The sequence below is a fragment of the Trichosurus vulpecula genome, chromosome 4, assembly GCF_011100635.1.
Source record: "Trichosurus vulpecula isolate mTriVul1 chromosome 4, mTriVul1.pri, whole genome shotgun sequence".
Classification (NCBI taxonomy): Eukaryota; Metazoa; Chordata; class Mammalia; order Diprotodontia; family Phalangeridae; genus Trichosurus; species Trichosurus vulpecula.
Window position 1 is genome coordinate 49,326,067 of NC_050576.1, and position 25,882 is coordinate 49,351,948.

Below are 25,882 nucleotides of genomic sequence, written 5' to 3' on the forward strand. Positions count from 1 at the left end.
TATGTCATATAACTAAATTATCAAAAACTGTGAATTAACTCAATAAATTCAAACACTAATCACGAATAAAAAATACCATGCAAACAAAATATGAGTGTAACATATAAAAGAATATTTTATCAATTCCCACGTCATGAAAATAATTTCTTTTTAGTGAAAAGGCATTGTTCTGATCACTGCATCCACTCCAACACAGTTTCATACTCAGGGCTAACGGGTATATGTTAATAGTTTAAGCGCTTACTAGTGGAAAACGGAAAAGTAGATGGGTTCAAATTATTCTGATGAATATTCTTATATGCATTCCCTAAGTCATCATTTTGGGTTCACAACTACCACCAATTTACAAGAAGCAAGAAAATATAATTTTATGTCACTCACTTCTGATAAGATGTTGGAAGAACTTTTCCTCTTTCTAAGCAGACATGGAAGACTGTGATTGGGACTGCAAGAACATTTATGCCTGGCAATGCACATTAACTCTGCCAAATCTCTTGAGACTCCCTAACACACATTTCCCTCAACCACTGGCGCCAAGAAGTTAAAAGGTCTGCATGTAGATTGTAATCAATTCAAAAGTCAGGTAGGAAAGCACAAAGCTAACAGGTATCTAGCTTGAAATTTATGAACTCCTTTATTTTTAGCAAAGAACAACTAAACTGACATATCATGATAAAACATATTATGGATAAAGTCTTAAACTGGTTTTAAAAAGTGACATTTACTATAATAGCTATCATATTACTGTTTTCATGTAAAAATAGCCCAAGTGAGACTATGAAATACCACTCTAGCACACTGTGACATATGACAATATTGATTCATTCATTCTCTCAACAGACATTTATGGAGGACCTACTAAGTTCAGGCTGTTTAAATATAGTTAGCAAAGGAGGAGGGGGGAGAAGAAGAAAAAGAGGAGTAAACAGAGAAGGAAGAGAAAGAAGAGAAGGAAGAAGAAGAGAAAAAAGAAGAGAAGAGGAAGAGGAGAAGATGAAAAAAAAGAAAGAAATCTCAATAGGCTAACTCAAATGGAAGTCTGTTTTAAAATGTTATTTGAAATAAACTACTAAAAATATGTAATTATCAATAAACAAGCATTCCTACCTTGGGCAGGATCCGGTGGGCCAAATTCCAGAGAATATCGTAAAATGAAATTGTTGTTCCACACATAAAGTTGATTATCTCTTGGGTTGTAATCTACCGCAGCAATGTACTGGTACTGATTGGGAAAGGGGACATCAACATATTCCCCTCTGTTTAATCTGGTATTGTAAATATAATCAATTGCATTCTTGCCCGTTTCACTTTCATTGTCTTGATAGACTGACCGCACTACATAGAGGACTCCACAGATCATAAAAGCGTTGGAGGCAGCACGTTTATCATAAATGGTCTCCCAAGTTGCTTCAAATCGAAGAGTGTATGGATTCAATTGGCTAATAACTATCATTCCATTGTTCTGCTCAGTGGCATAAATAACCCACAAACCATTTTCATCAACAGCTAAGTCGATATCAGTCTTCCCTCCCCATCGATATGGAGAAGTATCATGGTAGTTAGCATAGTTTATAATTGCCTCTCCACTTTTAATTCTAGTCCTCAAGTCAAATTTCACGATATTCCTGGTTCTTTCTTTATTGAAAAACACAGCACCATCATAGACAACAAATCCAGTACCATCCACCCGATTGGGAAGTTTATATGTTGTTGTTTGGCGGCTGTTTTGGAAGTCCTCCAAAGAAGCATATTCTATCAAGGTGTCCGTACGATATGGTGTCCATGGCATGAAATAAATTTTATCTGCAGCCTGAAGAGGGTCTTTGCACCAAGCACCTGCTTTTTGTTCAGCCTCATATATACATGGCGAATCCACAATTGCTTTCAACGTCCCAGGGCAAACAAAAACTAACAGTCACAGAGAGAAGACAAGAATTATAATGAGTTAAAAAAATACATAAAGGTAAATAAGTAAGCTATAATGACAATGAACCAGGAAGGAAAGATTCATTTCAGCAGCATGAAATTATAGCTCATTTTTTTTAAATTGATGCAAGTATCATCCACCTTTCTAAAAGTTACCATGTTCAACGTATCAACATAGAAAGTGGATTGGAACAATTTTCACAGTTCAAACCAAAGCTTAATGGCATTCTTAATTAAGTTGAAATTATTTGCGTTTTACTTTTGCACTTTAATCTTGGGCTTTAAGCAATTTATGCATCAAAGGCTTTTAGCTACTGTCTTGCAACATAGGAAGTATTTCATTTAAGTTCAGGCTCCTCACCTTCCCCCCACCAACCTCTTCTCAAGCCCCCAAATGATATCCCCAAATAAAACATAAACAAAAACAACAACAAAAAAAAAACAGTAAAGGTTTGTTTCAAAATTTAAAGAGACTTAAAATAAAAGGGTCTTAATTTACTGAAAATAAAAAAAAAAACAAAATAAAAAAATACAAATATACCAAATATGTAATTAGGAGCAGAGTGTACATAACCAAAGCAGTGAAAGAAACAGACCAGGAAACCCTGTAACCATGGCATGCTATGGAGAGGGTTCTGGAAGCCAGGCAGGATGGCACATTAATAACAAATAAGTACCCAAGGGTGTGAGAAAAAAGAGGTACAGTACGAAGAGAGACAGAGAAGGCTCCTTCCCACCCCCACCCCCCCATCCCTACCCCTAAGGACTTCGGGAACTAGAGCCCACCACCTGCTTTAGCAGCCCAATTTTTGTTGCAAACAGTCGACTTCCCTGGGAGGTGCACTTATGAAATCCTGCTGATTAGTAGAGTATTCAGAGTGTTGTGGGGGGAGGGGAGTGAGGAGGTGAACATCCATAAGGCACATAACAAGGAGCTGGGGTTTGGACTGTATTCAGTTATTTACCTTTTTGCTCCACTTCTATTTTAAGCATCGGGAAGAAAAAATAAAAAAAAGAGTGCAAGGAGAAAAGAAAAAAGATTAACATAAATTGACTATTAGTCTTAAGACTGAATTAGTAATAGATGCTAAATATAGGGAGAATAAGAGCTGTACTACTTTGGATAAAGAGAAACAGACAACAGGAAAACCTAGCAAGAGAAAGATTCTAAAGTTACATAAATGAACATAGATCAATCATTTTAGTAGATTAAAGAGGCAATACAGATATGGTGGCATGTTGCTTCACTTAGTGTACCTAAATAAATAATGAAAGCTTTCACTAATGCAAGGTATACATACTCTCCCCTCCCCAATGTCACTCAATAATCTCACTGAGTCCTATTTTATATAGGCATGCACTACACACACACTCACACATGCGTGCACACACACACACACACAAACACACACGCACACAGATTTAGCTTTATTTTTTTCCACATTAGCCTATCACCCTTAAGTTCAACCAACACTGATTTTTTTTAAAAGATGAGAGGGAGAGTAGGAAATTATTGGCCACTTTACTAAAAAAAACAAAATATTTTGATGTTCAGTTCAAATTTTCCTAAATATTGATAAGGCCACATTTTTAATCCCAACATAATTAGGTTAGATTATGTGGACTTGTGGGTTAAATAGGTGACTAACTTCCTCTAGTTTCAGACCTTCTGCTGTGTTAAAATTCTATTCGATTTGATTCCCTCCCCCAACCCTTATGGCTTGTTTGCCCTGAAGTTCTTAATAAACTATATAATCTAAATCTAATACTTAAAAACTAAGCTTAGAAAAATTGTAAGCAAAATACATACAAGAGAAAAGCAAGCACAGTAGGCAAGGAAGAAAAGGGAGAAAGAAAAGTATTGGTTAGCTTATTAAGACAGTCTCTTATCATCATCAAATTCACTACAGAACAGCAAGCCGGCATGCAGAAATCATCACACAGAGCATCCAAGGCAAATCCCACCCTCCCACTCTACATACTCCATAAAACAAACCTGATTAATAGTTATATTACAGGTGCAATTCCCCTCCACCGAACCCCACCCCCGAAACCCACCCCCTACAAATTAAAAAGGATTATATTGTTACATGAAGCAAGTTACGTAAGAATTCTGTTGCTGACGAGTCTCCTCATAATTATCAGCAATAAAAAAAAAAAACTATTACACATTAGGAGACTTTGAAGTATGTTGCCTGAGTTTCATAAAACCATCACAGGATTGAGGACTGCCCAACTGTATGGGCATTACCTATTATATTAACAGCCTGACTGCTCAAAGCTTAGGCTGTACTTATTCTCAATGCTACACACTGACCAGCTCTGATTTGCTATTACTGCTTCTGGTGGTTGTTATTGTACTTGGGTTTTGTTTTGCTTTTTTTGGGGGGAGGGGGTCGTTCAGAAAGTTTCACAGAGAAATAGTTTTAGTCAAGTAAGTGGCACCTCGCCCCCTCTACCTTTGCTAAGGCCAAATGGTTTAATAAGCACTTACTATACACCAGGCACACTGATATCTTCAGGTAACATACTTATTTCTCTCTAATTTCTAATTCTAGATTTATTCAAGTAAATAGACACTTTGGGGCTCTCTGCAATTCGGTGTTAATGACTTGCAGATGATTCCTTCTGTGCACATAATGTATGAACCTATTCCTCAATGAAGAGCAATATTGTACCTGCTTAGAATCGATAATGGTAGGGGAGTGATAGAATGACAAGGAGAACAGAAATCATTAGTTTTATGTCTGCATTCCAGCCATATAGGATTTGCGGTGATAGATGGTTATAGTCATTAAACAAATGCTACAAATTCCATCAAGTATGAATGGAAAATAAAACATGTAATACACATTTATGTACATATACATACACATATAATTTGTCTAAATTGCATAAAAAGTTTAAGCAGAAATATATAGTTTAACATTTTGTATTCATTGCAACAAGCTGACTTCTGTTATTCAAAGTATTAACATACTATATAGTGACGGGGGAAGAAATCAGGTAGGGAGTTATTTGGGGTTTTTTTTGACTGAATTTAAGTATTATTGAATTTGTTGCCCTGATGAAAACTGGGTAGCAATATTTAAACTTTAAGGATAACAGATACCATTTGGTGACTCATTCAGATTAATATTTTTATATGCTTAAAATTCAACCCATATAAAACTTTTTTCATGGAGATCCTAAGAAGAATAAGCATGCTAATCCAGCCTTATATGTGTACATATGTATGTATGTATGTATGTACGTATGTATGTATGTACATATACCCATACATACACAACGTCAAAATTCTAATAACATCTCCCCATTTGAAGAAAATTTCCAGGCCACTCTCATAATACAGCAACATAATTAATGGAATTGGCTTTCCTTCCCCAAGTGCATGATGTAAATTGTTACTTGTCCTAAAAAGGCTGGTTTAGTTAGTGTACAAAATCAGCCAAGTCCATTTGTACATCTGTAGAACAAACAAATATACATTACCTACCATTGTCAATAAAGGATTGCATGTATAAGCAGGAAAAAAAAACTGGCCTCAGAAAAACTGAGGCATATGCACACACATCACCAACATGTATGTGCACATGTATACACATATGAAAGCAGATTCTGTACCTAAAGCGACACAAAACGCATTTTATTCTGAATTGTCTCAAGACATCTGTCCGATTATCATTTTTATCACTATGTGAAACTTGTAGCGATACTATGTGGTGCAATTTCTCATGATAAGATAATTAGAAATAAAGTTATTTACAGAAAAATAATGATACAAAAATGTTGAGGCCTGGGGGGTTAAAATGCCAGCTAGAGGCTTCATTCATCAAGTCATTCTAGTATATCTTAAATTTGTTCAGGGGATCATGGGAAAGAGCAGAACAAAATTTCAGTACTTCCAGTGATGCTCAGGAGTCTTATGCATATATATATATATATGTATATATATGTATATATATATATATATATACATATATATATATTTAATTCAGATATTCATGGTTCATATACTACATATGCATGTGTATTGCTATGCATGTTTGGTACTTCAGCAATGATTAAAAATCTGTACTTGTTTAATCATTACATGAGGTATTTAGATAGTACATATAACAATTATTCATGTATGTATCTGTGCATGTTAAAGGGTTGAAATAACAATAAATTATTAGTATTGCTAATGGTTTCTGCTAAATTTATTCATATCTAAAAATTTCCATGAATACTGAAATTTTTTTTGACATTAGATGTGGAGGAAGAAAAACACATTTTAGGATTTTTAAGTTCCTGGAGGATTTGTTTTGAATAGTTACTAATGTAGTTCCATGTGACAAAAGACACCCAAAAAATGTTATTTAATGATGACATCATTTCCATCCAATCAGTAAACTGTAGAAAGAGGCATGCAAATTCGACTTGACCATGGAGGAGAAACACAATGGAAGAAGAGAATATGTGAAAGCCAAACCCTAAAAAGAGCAGCAAATAGAGGAGACAGATAATAGAGAACATGGTAAATGAAACTTTTTTTAAAAAATATAGCATGGAGAGAAGATGACGGAAATCATGGCATTTGAAATGCTTTAGGAATGATATTAAAAGAGCCGTCTAAGAGGTAAAGTGTTTTCAGCCTTACGGAAAATTTGTACAAATGAAACTGTGTGGCACCACTACATAGCACAATTCTATTTTCTTAATGTGTCATTAGGAAGGAAAGAAAAGCCACAGACCCATTGCTGCCTCGTGCCAACATCTAGGAAGCGAATATTAACTGAATTACCAGTAAAGAGAACAAATACTTTTCTGAATCTGGTTCTGTGTAAAGAGTTTAGTGCTCACACACAATGGACTAGACTTCTGAACAGCTGAAAAGGTAAAATTTCTGAAAGTTAGAATGAGCAGGAGATATCCAAACATTTCCCCCTCTCAAACAGCATGAGAAATTACTGAAGTCTGAAAATAACATGTGCATAATACTGTTCTTGGTCTATGGCCTGGGTTACAGGGACTGGCTCCAGGGAGACACAACTCTTGGCAGCTCTGACTCATTCCATTGTTAGGGTCAGGACGTGTATCCCTTTTTTAATTGGAGGACTGAAACCATGCTAAATTCAAGTAAAAGCGACTTTGCGGAACAGAATAATTTCGGTTAGCTCAAAACAACACAGTTCCTCTGGTGGCAAAAAGAGAACGATTATATAAGCCACCAATATTACGCACAAGGGGAATGGAGCTAAGATCATGGCTCACAGTAGGCTTCCGATCCTACAAATGGTACAGGGGGAAGAAAAGGAAACACACACAAAAAAGCATCCATATTACGGTAACACGGGAACACACGGCAAGAATGAAACCGAAAAGATGATCTGTGTTTGGCCTTTAACTGATACTCCATAACCCTAAATCAATTCAGTAGTGGAAAGCACTTCGGCGGGAGGTCTTCAAACTTTTTCATTTTTAAACATGTTGAAAGAATAACTACTTTCACCGGCAGTTTGAACATGATGAGTCTCATGCCAGAACTCATTCTTTTGGTTTCTAAGTCTGTAAAGGCGATGATTTCAGTATGCCTCCGATTCAGATTTTGTGAGTAAAGATGCTTATGTTGGGGGGTGAGTACTGACAAAGAACTCTGGCTTCAGACGGATATTGGCTTCTAGGTCATGTGACCACCCGTTCCTTTTAAAATGACAAGAATTACAGGAAATGACCCAAAATGGTGTCACAAAAAAAAGTGTTATATTTCAGCTTTCAAGTGGATTCAAATGTCATGGCTGAAAGAGTGTTGAATTAATAAAAAGAGGATTCCAAAATGTAAATTCTGATTATTAAAAATGTTTGAAGAATTCATAGACTCTTAAGTCACTGCTGATTCCTACCTGTAATTTTCATCATTCCTTTAAAAATACTTATGTTCTTTTCTAAGATGCTACTAACAACAGGTACTTTTCTACAATTTTGTTTGATGTGTTTCATGTGTATTGACTTTGATGAGTGGCATGGATAAATCCGCCGCTGAAACAGGCAAAGAAAACTTCCCTCAACAAAACTGAGCAACAAAGGAAGCCGTTGCCTCCATTACCTCGATGGTGACTTCCACCATGTACCAAAGTAACCACAGCAGCAGGTTGTCTTTCAAGGGACTCAGGATTAAAATTGAAGTCAATTCCTTCTTTAGAAAGCTGTGAGCCAAACCAATTTGTTAGCAACTGGTATTGGGCAAAAGTACAAATTTCTATCTGGCCTATTGAATAGCTAATTCAAGTTTGTTTTCTGGAAAAACACTAGCCTTAAAAGCCGAACACTTAAGAACACAGACAGACACTTGGCCAGTGTCACAGTATGGCTTCCTTCCACACTTGGTGAAGCTAATTGGAGGCCATAGTCTGTGAGTGCTCTGCATGCATAATGGTTCTGGAGGCCATAAACGTATGCTTCTCTTTTAGGAAGTTGTGTTCCAGCATCAATTGGAAAGGTTAGAGGAAGTGAACGAGAACAAAACGTTTATACTTACTATAAGGGACACATTCATATTGGACTTCAAGGTATTTGTATGTTCCGGGACAAGGGTCAGGAAATACATCTGACCCAGTAACTACTATGCATTGGGTTCGGTTGTTACACCTGTAATGGGAACAAAGAGAAAAAGCTCATTAATTTAAACTGGAATCTGAATTTGTAATTTGCTCTCAACTCAATAAAGCAACAAGATCAACCAATATTAGATCAATTGAGGCTCATAAATCATGTGTATCAAGACCATAAATTTCCATTCATGGCTATCTGATTTCATAATAACTATGAATCCAGGCTTTATTAGAGATTGTAGCTATAAAGGGGAAAATAACTAATCTTTCATGACACAACAGTCATTTTTATTAAAATTTTATTTCTATGCCATTCAGTTGTTTAAAATATAATATAAAGTGTAAAGAACAACAGAAACACAATCTTTTAACCCTGAACTGAGGGGGGAGGGAGAGGAAAGGAAGGGAGGAGGAAAAAAAGAGAAGGGGGAAAAGAGAGAGAGAGAGAGAGAGAGAGAGAGAGAGAGAGAGAGAGAGAGAGAGAGAGATTAGAAATGAAAATAGAAAAGCCTAGCTGGTAATCTTGAAGGTGTTGTCAGCAAACAGGAGGGAAATATTCAATTGAAGGACTTCTCTCTAAAAACCACTAATAATTTACTAGGGAGTTTCATGAGGCACATGTATGTGAAATTACTTGCCCACAGTCACAAAGCTAATAAATATCAGAGGCAAGATCTTGGTCTTGCTAACTATAAGCCCAACACTCCATCCACTAGCCAGGCTGACCACAAAAGTAAAAGAAATATAGCTATGAAAGCAATTGTTCGGCCATTGGCAACTTGCAAGATGATTTCTCTACCACAGGTATTTCCCACATTCTTAAATACAAAATCACAGGCCAATGTGATACACCTCCTGTCTAAATGTCCTTTTCCACCCATAATGCTAAGATTAATTTACAAATTCTTCTTTATAAATTGACACGACAAGAGCACATAAATGAGAATGATTTAATAATTCCCTGGAATGCCTATCTTGCTATACCAAATTAAAATGTTGTATTGTTCCAATGGTAAACCTCTTAGACACACACATCTCTTCCTCTAAGTTAGAATAGGCAGACTATGTCTTGATTGAGCAAAATAATACATATTCAACATCTGTACAGTGGTCTCTATTTCCACGTCCTTTCGATTCATCTGAATCCATGTTAGCCACTTTTGGAAGGGGTCCTATGACAAAGGTCGTCTATTCCAGAACTGAAATGGAGAGACTAGGAAACAAAAATCCAAAGAATCAACTAAGGTCCTAGGAGCTAGTTAGTGGCAGAGGCAAATATTAAAACCAAATCCCAAGGATGATTAGTTCACTGCTAAATTGTTGGATCCTGAAAAAAGAAACTAATAGGCCCATGAATTAAGAGATGGAAAGCCCCATATAGGTCGAATCCAATGCCTTTTGTTTTACAGATGAGGAAAGTGAATCTCTGAGAGGTTAAATAAACTGCCCAAGGTCAAACAGATACTAAGTGGAGTATTCAGAGTCTGTTTATCTGGCTTTGTTTGGCACCATCAGTAATGGACAAGCACTGAGAAGAAAAGGAAGAAATATTTATTACTGAAAAATCACAGAGGTAATTTTTTTGGAGGGAGAACAGAAAGGGGTATAACCTCTCTAATAATTGGACTACAGTCTCAAATCAGATTTGTCTTGGCTCCTTGGAAGGATCACAAAGTCTGAAGTAGCTTTTAGATTTTAAAGTGACAAAATTTCAAAGAGTAATACAGGTCAGAGTGTAATACACTGACCTTGAAGAGGAAGTCTTGTGCTGTTATTCAAATTATATTTTAATGGATATTACTCAAATAAGATCAAAATTATTAATGACAATTTTATTTTGATTAACTTATGATAAACTCTGACCTCATAAAAGTATCACTGGTATAGTAATTTGGAGCATGTGAATAGTATGAATGTAATGACACTGAATTTGTTTGAAATGCCCTTTTTTTAAAAAAAATTACTACTGTAATTATTTGTTTCTATTTGATTTCCCTTTGGGGGTGGGGGAGAAAGTGTCCGTGTGCTGTATAAGTGAAATAAGGAGATGAGGATCATGATAAAAATTTGTGTTCTGGTCATTTTAAATGGCAGCCACATACCATGTTTTTAAGGTCTAATGTAGCTCCATACAGAATGCTGGTTGGAGAAAGCAAGAACTCAGATCTATAATGTCACACACACACACACACACACACACACACACACACACACACACAAACACACACACACACCAAAAAGGAGAAGTGAGGTCAAACTTATGTAACGACTTCCCTTAAAAGATCATCAGCCCAATTAATGGTACTGATCTATAACATCATGGAATCCAGTCCAGTCTTTTTCTGACTCTCTCCTGCCTACTTATTTCTCTTCCTTAATAGATGAGGGAACTGAGTGATTAAGTGACTTTTCCTACATGTAGAACTCAATCACTTATTCTTCGCATTTTAAGAAAAATCTTGTAAACTTAGAAAACATCACTAAGTCAGCCATATAACTATAGCAAACATGGAAGGATTAAGTGGGTTCCCCCTCAGTGAAGGTCTTGAAGCAAAGGCTGGATGGTTATTTAATAGGCATTTTGTAGGATGGATGGTCTTTTTAGGTGCCTCTGAGGTGCTTTCTGACTCTGAGACTCTCTGACAAACAGTCAAATACAAAGGAGCATTCTCTTTTGGGTACGATGAATCTGTCATAGATATGCAGAAGTCATCTTTAAGTTTATGTAGACAATATCAATAATCTTCCCATGGAAAGAAAATGGATAACTGTCAGTATAACTATTCTACGTGTCCATGTATACACATCTTTGTTCAGATAAAACAGAAAAAAACAACTTACACAAAGGGGAAAAAAATATTTTTTAAATTCCCCCATGAAAACTTCTTTGTATCAGTAAAGTTTTAGATGCATTATGATTAAAATTAATGATATACTTAAAAATAAATCTAAGGGATTCATTAATACATTCCAATTGTGCTATTATTATTCAAGTATAAAGGAAGATAATATCACAATATCCAAAAGAGGAAAATAACATTTCTACGTAAGTGAACCTCACATGACTTGAAGGCAATAAAATAGGTTCTGTGTGACCAAAGGGACCTGAATCCCATATGGGTCTCTTACTTTCCTCTCTTTCCCTGTGAAAATTCAAAGATTTAAACCACTTAACTTTCTGAAGATTTCCTTGTCTCATCTTACTTCACTTTCCTGAATTCTCCAAAAAGTCTTGAGTTTCTACCTAGGTACATATGTGTCTTTTATCTGGGGACTAGCCTATGTAGGTTCAAAGAAAACTTGTGGTGGATAGAGAGCCAGGCCAAAAGCAGAAAGACTCATCTCCCTGAATTCAAATCTCACATACTTCCTAGCTGTGTGACTCTGGGCAAGTCACTTACCCCTGTTTCACTCAGTTTCCTCCTCTGTAAAATAAGCAGGAGAAGGAAATGGCAAACCACTCCAGTATCTTTGCCAAGAAAACTCCAAATGGGTCACAGAGTTGAACATGACTGAAATGACTGAACAATAACCAAAAAAAAATGGCTGTAGGACACTAACTTCACTCAGCTAAAGAAACTCATAAAGTATAAATCTTCTAAGATGAGGGGGAAAAGAAAGCTCCTGTGTCACCTATACTTATAATTCCATTAGCATGAAATCTCCAATATCCTTTTAATACTTTAAGCAGGGGACCATTATGAGGTAGTGGATATGTGGCTCAGAGGCACAAAGATCTGGTTTCAAATACATCCTCTAAGACACATACTGTTGGTGTGAATCTGGACAAATCATTTAACCTCTCAAGGCTCCCATGCAATTCTCTAACAATAATAGCCAGTATTTATATGGTGCTTTCAAGTTTGCAAAGTGCTTTACAAATATCACATTTGACAAGTATTATCTCTAAGACCATCTATTGCTGAGAAGGTCCTCGTCTCTTCTGGTAGAAGGCTTTTCCTCTAACACGAAATCAAAGTTCTGGTCAAAGTAACTAATTAACCAATGTGCATGCATTTGGTATACTACACTGGTAAATGATGTGAGGAGAGCCCTAAAAAGATCCCTGGCACGTTGATCAGATGCCTTTTGGAGGATGTCTAGGAGGACATGGATAAGAAACAGAGAACATAAGGCATAGATGGCTTGTAACCTCAGTTGCTGGAAGGAGTATTAGCATCAGTGAGACTATAGACCCATGCTACTGAAGAATAACCAATAAAGAAGAGATGAAAAATTAAAAGGATGAATAGAATTTATATGTAGTTTTGTTTAATAGACTTAATAATAGTAATGCTTTCTACTAATAATATGAATTATAAGAAACAATGGTGGTGATCTAATGCTGAGTGCACCACAGGCATATAGATGGACAATATCACCACTTCTTTGGGAAAGCTTAAGTAAGAACAGGGTCTAATTGCAGCTGTGCTACTTAATCACATAGCCTTCAAAAATAGATGTGACTCTGGCAAAAACCACACTGTCCCCTGGAATGTTAGTTGATAAAGATTTCCAAACCCAAATGATTCTGGAAATAAAATTACTGCCATTTTTTTGGGGGGGGGGAGCATTATATGTCATTAGAGAAAAGATTTCATTAATAATTAACCTGAACTTTTTCATTTGTTTTCACCATTGTAATTATTTCTATGCAAAAATACTGTGAGCCTGATCCATTTAAACCTGTCCAAGTAAAGTCAGATGATTAATCTAAGATATGGCTGTTTCCTGGAATTTGAGGAATATAAACACTAAGACATTTAACCATGACTTGTTTTTGTTAAATCTAAACTACTCTAATTTTGAGGTACCTTAAATCTCTGATAATTAGTAGTTGTTTTTTTTTTTAAATGAGTTGTACACAGAAAGAATTTAATAGCCACCTTTGGTGATTTTTTTCTATTATTGCATTATGCTTCATTGGCTTTATTCTTTGCAACATAATAAATATGAATGACAGAATGCATAGAGAGCTGCCCTCAGAACAGGGAAGGCTTGGGTTCAAGTCCTGCCTGATACATAACTTCCTAATGACGGGATCCCAGCAAAGTTACAGAACCTGTCAGTAACTGAAGCCAGGAAGGTCAAACTCAAGTAGAAATCAGTGCCACAGATCAGTACATGAGGATCCTTACAGGTGCATACTAAGAATACCACATGTTAACATTAACTGTGTTTTATTGCATTTTATTTATTTTGTTGAATACTTCCCAACTATATTTTGACCTGATTCCTGTCATATGCAGAGCAGCCTGCTCTAAGCACCTCTGCTCTAAGGTACCTTTTTGAGACACTAAGTAACAGAGAAGTTGCTGAGGTCACTGCATTACTAAAAAGGGTGTCCAAATTAGTGAATTCACAGGTCCAGGTCCTTACTCCCCATATATTAAATAAGTAACACATGTGGCTTAAAGTTAAAATGTCAGGTTGAGATAAAAAGCTATTTTTGTAAGATATGCTAATCTAAAATTATCCTGGTAAGTATGAGGTGAGTATCGTCTAATATCTAAAAACAGAGATTCAAGAATGGGGAAAAAATGTTTTGCAAATGACAAGAAAATGACCATGAACTGGAGAAACCTCCCTTGTGAGCTCTGTGACACACAATGCACCAATGACAACAACAAAAAGCAGATTTCACTCTCACTATATGGGTCAAAGGGCCCTGCTTTGGAATTACACACATGTGAATTATTACACTTTGATACTCATTCCTACAGTTGTATTTTTTTTTTCACTTAATCTAAAGTGAGAAATTCCCATTCAGAAATAAGGCCGGTTGATTCTGTCTTCTCAAGAGAGGATGAAAAAAAAATCTTGAACCAGAACACCTTCAAGTTACAGTCTAATTAACTTCTGAAATACAAGGGAAAAAAAACCCACAATAAATTCAGCACATTTACAGGAATAAAGTTAATTCTAAAAGCCTTTAAGACATTGAGCTGGTATATGTCCAAAACTTCCATGAGACAAAGGACCTTTAAAAAGAAAATCTTAAAGAACACCACATTATAGCAAATGGCGCTCATTCAGTAGTCTAATGACCATTTATTCATTTATTAAGTATCTATTATGCGTAAGGCTTTTTGCTAGATACTGAGGAAATGGCAAAGAGAAATAGGGCCTCAAGGAGCTGACCTGACCTCAAGAGTGTTGAGGATTCTAACTTTAGAATAATGTAGTCCAATATCCTACCCAATACAGTAATCTCTAAAATCTGTGGCAGGTAGTTATCCAGCTTTTACTTATATTGATTTTTATTAATAGTATATAGTTTGATCATAATAAAATCTCATGTTTTATTTTGCTCTGGACCTGTGAATTCATCAGTTTAGACAGAAATCTCTACCAACAAGTATCAGTAAACTCTTCCATAATTTATAGTTCTCCTGGGCAGAGGAAGGCTAAATGACTTAACCTTAAGTGACCATGGGTCACATACAGCTACTAAGAGTCAGAAGCACAATTTGAACGCTGACTAATCTGTCCTCTATTCACGACTCCAGAAAGTCAGAGTATACACTACAAGATACCAGTTAGGGCCTCTTAATATTCACAATGACAAAACAAGATTAATTTATTACAAGAAAATAAATACAATTTTTGACAAGACACATAGTAACAGTTCATTTTATGTTCTATATAAGCATATGAATTATTCAGAAACCATAGTTGTGCACAGATCAAAAGCAATTTTGTGGAAAGTTATCTGTTTTGTTTTTGTCCCTAACCACTGTGAGGGAAATAAAATGCTAACGGCTGGTTTTGAACTACTCAAACACTTTCCTTCCTTTATCATTTAAAGTGTAAAAACAAAACAAAACAAGGTTGTATCTTCACAAACCACAGGTGTCAATTAGTATAATCAGAAAGCAAATTCTTAAAAACTAATTTAATAATGAACTTAAATGTGTCTCATAAGCAGAACTATTTGCTAATCTGGGCTGGTTCTTCACACGACAGAGAGATAAATGTATGCCCCTCGCCCCCTCCCCAACCAATAATTTCCACAGATTTGCAAAAACTAAAGTGGCAGAAGGGAAAAAAAATCCCTTTTTCATGTGTCATCTTCCCTGTGTTGTGTAAATTTCTCCATGTGCACAGCTTTAAAAAAGAGCAGTACTTCTCATGCTAATTTGTTTCCATTGCAACTCTAATCTTGACTTGTACAATGCCCAACAAATTGCTTTTACTCTTCTTTTGATTATCCCATGCTCATTATTACACTTTACCAAGTGCAAAGTATGGAGATGAGATTCTATGTGTAATCTATTGTGTGAGGTGTTTTAATCAATAGTCTTGTTCTGCTGATTAAGCAGGGGCTTATGTTTTGGCAAGATAACATTAGTTTCTCCAGTCATGCTCCAAAAACCATTGGGAATCTTCAGCAGATCATTAGATATGCTACAATAAAGCTTTGGTACATTCTCTTTTCTTCCTTAAATTACTTCTTCACTGTCCTATCATTCCCCGTCACCGATGGCACTGCATTATTATTACAGCTCCCCTGAAACTCGCACCAGAGCTATGTCTCCAGGCCATAGGACGCCATTTTCAATTGAAGCTTCTGCTTGAAAATATAAATTAAGAAAATTTCATTATCTCCTGCCAGGGGCCATTATTCACCAGTGTTCTATGGAAGATTAAAAATGCAAAATCTATGGACTTGAACAAATACTCCAGCATTCAAATGAAAAGCTCTGCCGATTATGACAGGAACCTAAAACTCAACTACAGCGGAAGTTTGAAGAGTCGTCACCAGAATCAATATTGTACTAAACCTTCAGGGAGTAGGGGAATGCCGAGCTCTGGAGAGAGAAGCGTCATATTGATCACAACACATGGTTTTCATTAGTGACTGCTATCATTTGAAACAATTCACTTATGCAATAATAATAATCTCAGGTGATAAGGATCATAGCTCTAAAGTTTGGAAGTGGCCGTGGAACCATTTAGTGTAATCCCTCAATTCAAGAAATGGAAATTGATACCCTGAAAATTAAGTGACTTGCAAGCATCAGGTGGTGTTGGAACCCAGATCTTCCTTCCTCTAACTTCTGACCCCATGCTTTTTTTGACTGTATGTCTGTTCTTCTGAAGAATCACCAACTCTTAGGGGTAAAGTGCACATGGTTTAGAGATGAAATAACTCTTTTGAGGCAACAGTGTATCATTTGATAATACCAATACCCCCAGGTCTACTGAGGACATCCCCACGAGTATCTTAAAATATATAAAGTCATCATCAAAAGTAAGTTATGTATTTCCCAAAGAATAGGTTGTTCCTGGTATCATCACTAAAATGAAGTCATTCTCTATTCTAAAGCTTGCCTTACAGCATTACGATTCAAGAGAGGGCTATATTCTTTCTAGGTACGGAAATTAGGGAGAAAAAAGCCCAAATAAACCCATGGATTTATAAACTCACAAAAAATCGGCAAAAACAAACAAAAACACAGAATCACCAAAAGCAACAAAAATATGCTGACACCCTCTAACAGCCCACTTGTCTCTCCTTTAAAAACAACCTCATTTAACACACACACACACACACACACACACACACACACACTCTTTACTAGACTACCTGTAAATACAACTCAAGGGCAGCTAAAAATCAGATATCCATCCTGTAAACTGTTATCTCTATTTCTTAGAGAATCGTGTGTCACTGTTGGCACATCAAAGCACCATAAAAGCCAGTATGTCTCCCCGTGGCTCTATAATCTGTATAGCAGGGAGAGAAATGGGCAACATAGCCAGAGAATATACCCTTGTACCAGTCTCCAGGGCTTCTCTAACCTCCTTATATTCCAAATGTGGGACCCTTCCTCAATACAAAGAGAATTCCCACAGAAAGCACCCACCATATAGATCCAGACTTACTTCCCATCTCCACTACTCACTACCTGCACAGCCTTGGGCCGGTCCCTTAACATCTATGATCCTCAGTTTTTTCATCTGTAGAATGAAAGGGTTAGAATAAACGATATTCAAGGTCCTTTCCAGCTCTGATTGCTATGATTGTGAATTCAATAGGTATAAGTCAAATGTTTCTAAGGAAGTTCTCCTGACCATACCAAGGTGCTGCCTTTACAGATTAGTGGTGATGGAAAACTGAGCACAATGTTAGATCAAATCTTTGAAAGAAAGTAAACTGCTGTTTATTTATAACAAGATGTTCTTTAATCATCCCAACTTCCATACTGTGGGGCTAAGGAAAATGGTTTCAGCTTTCTTTAAATATTTAATATTGATGATTTGTGAGTCTTACTAATTACTAAGTAAACATAACATTAGGAAATTAAATGATATGTAATTAACATGGCAAAAAAGAGGTGTTTTGTAACAATGCCATCATTTGTCAAATAAATATGTACTCATAATTAATTTAATAATATGAATTGTCCAGAACATTCTAATCAGTCTTGTAAAATTCCTAATTTCAAAATTATGAGCTGTTATTTTAAGGATCAGCATTTTACATACTCTGAAATTCATCAATGAAAAGGGTGAGCTCTACACTCTTATTCATAATCACTGAGTAAATATCAATGTTTGTAAGGCCTTTATATTTTGGAAAATCTTAATATAATTTTTGTTTATTCAACCCTTATTGGTGATTTTTTAATAGATTTAAACAGTATTTCAGGAAAAAAATGAACCATAGATAATATTTTAATCTCTAGTATCAATAAGACCATGCTCTTGAAAAATTAAAAAAAAACATCATTTTAACTATTAAAATATTTAAAATGTCAGAGATCCTCCTTTCTAAACTAGTGGATTCTGGAATTCTGGTATTGGCCAAGTGATGGACAAAAAAAGTGAGGGAGGATATTTGTTACTACAGCACTGCAGTATTAAAAAAAAAAAAAAAGACAAGCCTTAACATAGAGAGGGGAAAATCCCACAGAGAACATGGAGTATACTAGCATCCGGTCACAGCACAGAGCAGCCGCGCTCACCACGGGGCTGACAGTAAAAGCTATTTTAACTCATCTCTAGAATGCTGTCCTTCTTTTCATCCATGCCTTGGCATTGACAACTTCTCTAACAGAGTTCAAAGTGGAAATTGATTCCCTGGTTTTTTTACTGTGAATCTTTGTGTAAGATGTTCAGGTTGGGATTACAACAGCAAAGTGGTTTATCAGCCAAGGTAATTTGTCTATATCTTAAACCACATATTAATAATTTAAAACAACTTAAATTTGCCCTGCCCTAAAAATAAACTTGAAAATTGCTAAAATGAACTTTTTAAAGTAGAAAAGCTGTTCTATTAAAAGAAAGGAAGGAAGGAAGGAAGGAAGGAAGGAAGGAAGGAAGGAAGGAAGGAAGGAAGGAAGGAAGGAAGAAAGAAACTTCCAATGTATTACAAACTATGATAATTCCTTACAGTTTTTACTGGACCTTTGGGTCAGTTTAATGCAAATTAGGCTCCACTCATTCAGAGCCTTATTAATCCAGAACAAAATCTCTTGTTTGCAGAAATGCACATTCAACATAAATGTACTTGCTTTTATTAGCAAAATAAGACATTTATTTACAAAGCAGGCCACGGAGACCAAGTTTCATTCATAGGGTCATCAGGTCTTGCTGCACAGTCAAGGGAACAACCTAATTTATGAGGACAAAAAACCCCTGTAAATTTGTAAAAGATTTTCTTAAATAAATGTTTTGTGTCTATAACTTCAAGACTTCCCCTTTAATAATTCAAAAAATTATTATGACCTGTATCAATTAGGAGCAATTATTTATAAAAATGTTAACCTACTGCAGTTTGCACTTGCAGAAACTATCACATTTTTAACAAGGGAAATGGGAAATCGCTATGGGATGCCCTAGTTAGATTAAATTAGCAAGAAACTTGTTACCAGACCATATAAAAGATACAGCGTAATAAGACATGACCTTGCAGAACCTTGGAGCCAATCTGTGATTTTTTTCCTCCCATAACCCTTGCTAATTATCTGCAAAGTTACAGACCCTTTTGTGGTGGGTTATTTTTCTTCAAATAGTGAGGAGATTTTTGGCTTTTAAATATTTAATTAGTCTTGTTATGATATGAGAATTGTTGTACATGCCAAGCACTTCGATTTGCAGACTCTATTCCTTCTAATTATCCCTAGACTTAGATTGGTCATCCCAAATCTTTTCCTCTTGTAATTATTTACTCCTTAAAGATCATTCAGTGAAGAAATATTTTCACCCTTATGACTGCTTTTCCAAAAATGGCTTTTCTGGTACGTTAATTACCCACTCAGAGAATAAGAGTTCGTATTAGTAGAAAAAACCTTCATGGAAGAGGGTAAAAATGAATAAACAATTTCCCCTCCTTGAATTCACCTTTGGGGATATCTTTTTCAGAGAAGGGGTTTGTAATTTTTCATAAAGAGAAAAGTCAAAATCATACCCAATGACTTTTTATCCCCCATCAAGACATATAGTGTTAACTGACTGGTTCAGTGGTAACAAACCTGAAAACAAAATGGATAGCTGGAGGTGAATTAATTCCAAGGCCTAACGATAATTAATTCTGTTTTTCTCTATTTTGAAGAGGTACTTATTGACTGCATATAAACTGCAGAATGTTGTACGTACATGTGTATTTGTGCATGTATGCAGAGAAAACAGATCCAGAGACAGAGCGGGGAGCGTTGTACTGTTTGGCAGAATTTCCTACACTACTGAAATTGGGCTGAGAGCTTAATAAGTATGCATTTTGAACTTATGAGTAAGAGCAAAATTATAACCTTTTCATATTATCTTCTCATCTGTTAAAATTTTCACAATTAAAACACAAGTACAATCACTTCGTAATCTCTAATCAGCATAGTGAAAATCAAAGTATTCACTATTATCATTTCTCTGCCTTCTATATAAATATTTTTCTTTAAAAACAAAACAAAACTTACAGAGGAAAAAGTCCATCACAAGAGTACTATTATTCATTAGTCACAATGAAGTCTGTATCTAATCACCCTCTGGAAACCTTACAGGGTTCTCAGGTACAGCATTTCGCTACATTGTTTTTCCATCTCCAAAATGATGAGAGGTATTACTTTTTTGATGGCTACTTTTCTTTGAGGAAAAGTTATTTTCCACTGGCAATTAAAAAAACAAATTAATTCAGTTATTTTAATTCTGTTTACATGCAGATTGATGTTGCAGGAAGAGAGAGAAAGAGAGAGAGGAGAGGTGGGGCAACAGAGGAAGGGAGACAGGGGAAGGGACGGAGGGAGGGAGGGAGAGAGAGAGAGAATTGTTCTCAAATGAACAATTTGAGGGAAGTGACAAACCATTTTTCTGTTCTAGAACTTATAATAGGCTCCCTTCTGCAAAAATGCTATCTAGTACTGGTCAGAAAAGAAGAAACAAGTCATGGTAGTTGGTTCTGAGGGGTTCCAAGTGGCCATGATATGGCAACAAGACCTCAACAACAGGAAGGTAGAAAGTTTTCCTGCAGCACATTATCCAAGGCATGATGATGGAAAGACTGATGAGACATGTCCAATTTAATAATGACCACTCCAACTTCTGGAGAGTGATACAGGAACAAACGATAGCACCCAAAGAAACACAGAAATCACTACTGCTGAAAATGAAATAGAGTGGACCGATCTGGTCAATATCAGGTTTTTACATTACAGCTCCTGATCGACAGAAGAGTCTCTGGAAGACTAATGTAGTTGAAAAGGATTAAAGGACCAGGAGAGAATATCCAAGAAGACAGGATCAGTAAAGCCTGTGGTCTGAGACATGCATAAATAAATGTGCAAAATATGGAAATAAAAATATTAAGGATTATTAATAAGCAAGGATATAAATTTGACAATAAAGGTATCGCTGAAACATGGTAAGATGTGATTCATGACCAGAATTTATCAAAAATAACAGGTTTAAAAGGGGGAGTTGTGGCATAGTGTTGTAAATTAAGAATGTTTACATGAGAAAATACAAGAACCAGAACAGGAGAAATTACTGGGATAAGAATCAATGGGAGAAAAAAAGAGGAAAGTGTACTAGCTTCTCCAATCAGACAGTGGAAACAGATGTTGATTTCAGGAAGAGATTCTTTACCTGGCACAGAGGGGCAAGTTATGGTACTGATGGAGGTGGTAGGTAGAAGCAGGGGCAGAATGATCCAACTGTATAAACTGCCACTGAAAAATCTGTCTCTTATAAACATAATTATTATTAAAATAGCAGACTATGTGGAGTGTTAGGTCCAACTCTCTCCCGGCTCTCTTTCCCTGGACTAAGGCTGGCTCCCTAACCCCATCTGAACTAATGCTAATAGATTAAGGTGGCTATGAAACTATGTCTCAATTCTCTCCCCAGGATCTAGGGTAGCCCTGGTGTGGGGTTTTTCTTTTGGAGTGGGGGAGATAGGTAATAAGAGGGGAGAAAGAGAACTGTTTTCTACTTGCCACGAAGTCTCAAAAAGTATACTTCACACTTAAACAAAAAAAATCTGTCATAATAACACCACTGACTTTGAAACATGAAACATGTATTAAATGAGAAGGTAAAAGCAAGAATAATCATAATATTTACTCAATAGTTAAGTCAAAAAGCGTTTATTATGTGCTTTCTATATCCCAAACATTGTGTTGAGTGCTGGGAGAAGACAAAAACAGGGATAATCATAACATTTACTCAATAGATGGCAAAAGCAGGCATAGACATGGTATTTCCTCAGTTCCCATTCATGCAGCCCTTCATGCTAGCACTGTACCGACAACCACCCAGTAACGGAAGCAGTATAAGAATTATCATTATTGCTCGTTTACGGATGAGGAAATTATGGGGCAGGGAGGAGAAAGGACGTGTGTGGGGTTGGCACAATCTGATATGCTCCCTAGATGAGGGGAAGGAATATTTCAGAGTTCAGAGCCTGTAGCCTAAAATCCCAGAAGTGAATATGAACCAAAAAAGATGGACTGTTCTCAAAAACATACAAATAAAAACAGTTTTATGAGCAAGAAAAGCAGGAGAAGTCTAAAGAAAACAATGTCATGTCTTAGGCAACTTTGAGGATAAGAGGGCAGGGGAGGGAAGGAGACGCATAAGAATGGTGTCAGAAGCTGCAGAGGCTGGCAGTGAATGCTGAAAATAACGATGATTTGGGGTTTATTTTACAACCTCTATTAGAGAAAAGAGGAAGACCAGGGAAGGGGAAAGGTTACTATTCAGGCTGGGTAGGATAAAGACAGATGACAGAGAAAAGGGAGCTTTTTTCAACTTTCCCTCTATGCTAAGCAAGATGAGTGGATTGGTTAAAATAAAACAGAAATGATTAATAGAGAGTTAGCATGTGAGAGGTATCTAGTTGCCCTCAATCAGTGCAAGTAACAAAAGTTTGCAACAAATACATCCCAGGACACTGAAAGAATCAAAGAATCTGCTTGCTGAGATATTCTGAAAAATAATAGTAACTACGGAAAACTAAAGACCAAAGTCTCAATTTTAAAAAAGGAAGAGGAAGGAGAATTGGGAGGGGGAGAATGATGAGGTGAGCTTGCCTTCAACTCCTAACAATATTCCAGATTGTAAAATTAAGGGGATATTTTGTGCTCATTTAGAAGGGAAAGTAGTCAACCCTAAGGGTCAGCATATGGCTTCATCAAAAACAGGCTGTGCTAAATTTGCATTGTGTGTCTATGGTTAACATGGTTGATGCTGTTTGTGTTATATTTCTGATATACCTGAATAACATAGCAGGGTGATAATACTTAGCCCTACCTATTTCAGTGATGTTTTAAGGAAAGTACTTTGTAAACCTTAAATCGCTACAAAAACATGACTGTTACAACTTCTCTACAACACAGAGAAGTTGAGAAGAAAGTGCTTTGTAAACATTAAAGCACTAAAAAAAATGTCAGCTGTTAATAAATCTAACTTCACTTTATTTTTCTCGAGGTTGTTATGTTTGCCTTGTTTTCCCACCTTCTTTGCAGACAGGAGTCACTTCCCCCTTTACCACCTAGATTTTAAACTCCTTTAATACAAAAGTATGTCTCATATCTCTGTATCTTCTACCATATTTGGTAAAGGAATGAACTCTGATTTCTACACTCGATAAATTGTTACAGATTAACTTCTGACTTCCCACCTCTCTAGTTTGAAGCCATATATTTTGTCCCATTTCTCCATAACACGTTCCCTAACCAGCCCAGCTTTAATTTATCATGAATGCACTGTTGCGCTCCTTACTGTAGGGCGATAATGAAGTGAATACAGGTGAAACCACGGAAATTATCTGAAATATATCACAAATACTACTGAGCTATTCCTAGAAGAAGACGTTTGTTTTCAGTTCTCTTTAGATCACCACTATTTCTTCTATGTCCTCAAAATACCACGCATAGTACAAGAAATAAAGCAAGGAATTATTTAAAAGCTTTCTAGCTTGGCTTGATTTAATACATAACTAGAGAAAATGTTCCTAGTTATTTCCTTCACTAGTCCCTTAGACAACAATTACTTCTATAATGATCATCATCTGCATAATTCATCATATACTGTTATGGCATCTCCTCTATCATTGTTTTGAACTGTTTTGCAAATTTTTGCATCAATTAATTTTCCCTTGATTATGTCTTATATTCCCAGATTGTTTATAAACTCCTCAAAAGAAGGGGCCATGCTTTCATCATCTCTAGGTCCAACATGATGCAAAATAGTACCTGCACACAGTAGGTATTCAATTCATATTTACTGAATTGGAAAAATAACCACCTTCTAACTCCCGCCCCCTCAGTTTAGGACATAATAGCATATACTCAAAGAGATATTTGTTCATTTGATATAAAAGTCAATTATGTTCCAGAGTAGCTCCAGAGCAAAGGGTGCACTGTAGTATTGATACCAATGTAATCCAGAGAAAGAATCTGGATTCACTGGAGTTTGGTCACTATTTTCTCATTGTTACAAAGATTTTAAGTCTTAGTTTCCCAACTTAACAGTAAGCTTCTTTAAGGCTGGGGCAGTGCCATAGCCATTTTTTTTAAAGCCTTCCTCAAACACTCAGTGCAGTGTGCTAGACGTATAGGAGACAACTAAAAACCTACTTGCTCAATTTGGTAAAAGTCTTATGGTTTGTGTACCTTGTATCTACAATGTCCAGTGTAATTCTAGACATGTTATTTCATGAACATTTATGGCCTTGACTTAATAAAAAATTTTTAAAAAGTAAGGAATAACACTAGTTATTTTCTTGCTTGAGAGGCAATGTGGCATAGTAGACATATATGAATATTTTGGGACTAGACTAGGAAAAAAGACAAGATGGGTTCATGGTCTATCTCTAACCCATAGTGGCTATATGACCCTGACAAGTCACTGAACTTTTCTGTGGTCCAGGATACTCTCTAAGACCATAAGTTAACACGTAATTTGTTGATCTGAATTTGTGGAAGCCGTTACCATACTGGAAGTCCCCTAGACTGATAAAAGCACAGAATTGTACCCCTTTAATGACCCCCCCCCAAATCCCTCAAATAGTCCCAGGGACATGAGAAAGGAAATCTGGAAAAAAGTAATAGAGTTAGAAAACTCAAATTTCTAAGTAGAGACTTAGAAGTGGTATAACTTTCTCTCAGAGCTGGTCATACTTGTATTTTTTTTTTTAGTCCTGCACCACTGTTCAGAAAGATCACAATAAAATATACAGTTTTTCTGGACAAACCAAAAAAGGAAGGAATAAGTGAGCTCCTTAAAATCAAAATGTAAGAAAAGAAGCTGAGAAAAAAAAGGTCTCTAGAAATAGGGGTCCATCGTGGGAAAAGGGCATCAGCAAACTGGCTGAAACCCACCCCCACCAAAGTGAAATAATCTAGATATAAATAATGGAACTGTCCATAGATACAGCAATAGACAAAGAGATGAATCTTTAGTGGGTCAGGTCAAGTCAAGGTCAAGAAACACATGCCATGCAGAAATACATGGAAAAAAAAAAACCTGCCAATTGCTCCCCTCCAGCGAATTAGAACTAATCTTTAATCATGTCGAAAATATTCATAATCTAATTCTTTTATCAAACTGCCTACCATGGCAGGGGTCTCGTATGTTTGTACAATTAAAAGCCCCATGTTAGCTGTATATAACACAGCATTACATTTGATGCAAATCCTATTCTATTGAAATAAGCACCAGGCTGACAGCAGGAAGTGGCTGATAAGAAGGCAACAAGGCATTGCTGATGGCATTCATGATAACTGAACGCTAACGCGCAAGTGTTCTGTCTACAGCATATTGCCCAAAGTGCTCCTTTTAAAACATGACTCCAGGAGGTGTCCTTTTCATATATCTCAGTCACAAAGGCAGGAGAATTATCTAAGGAAGTTAAATATGGAAAG

The 25,882-nt window shown here is 36.2% G+C and overlaps 1 protein-coding gene across 10 annotated transcripts in view; it reads right to left on the reverse strand.

Moving 5' to 3' along the window:
* Positions 1 to 25,882, reverse strand: part of ADGRL2 (adhesion G protein-coupled receptor L2) — a 228,451-nt gene that overhangs the window by 54,477 nt on the left and 148,092 nt on the right. For 7 of the 10 annotated variants that reach the window (XM_036757032.1, XM_036757028.1, XM_036757026.1 and 4 more), the window contains exons 4-6: positions 8,447 to 8,556; positions 2,892 to 2,906; positions 1,108 to 1,908 (exon numbers count right to left, since the gene is read on the reverse strand). In XM_036757032.1, the coding sequence (XP_036612927.1) occupies positions 1,108 to 1,908; positions 2,892 to 2,906; positions 8,447 to 8,556 (926 nt within the window). The remainder of the gene's footprint in view (positions 1 to 1,107; positions 1,909 to 2,891; positions 2,907 to 8,446; positions 8,557 to 25,882) is intronic. The other 3 variants (XM_036757027.1, XM_036757025.1, XM_036757031.1) reach the window with 1 other exon arrangement.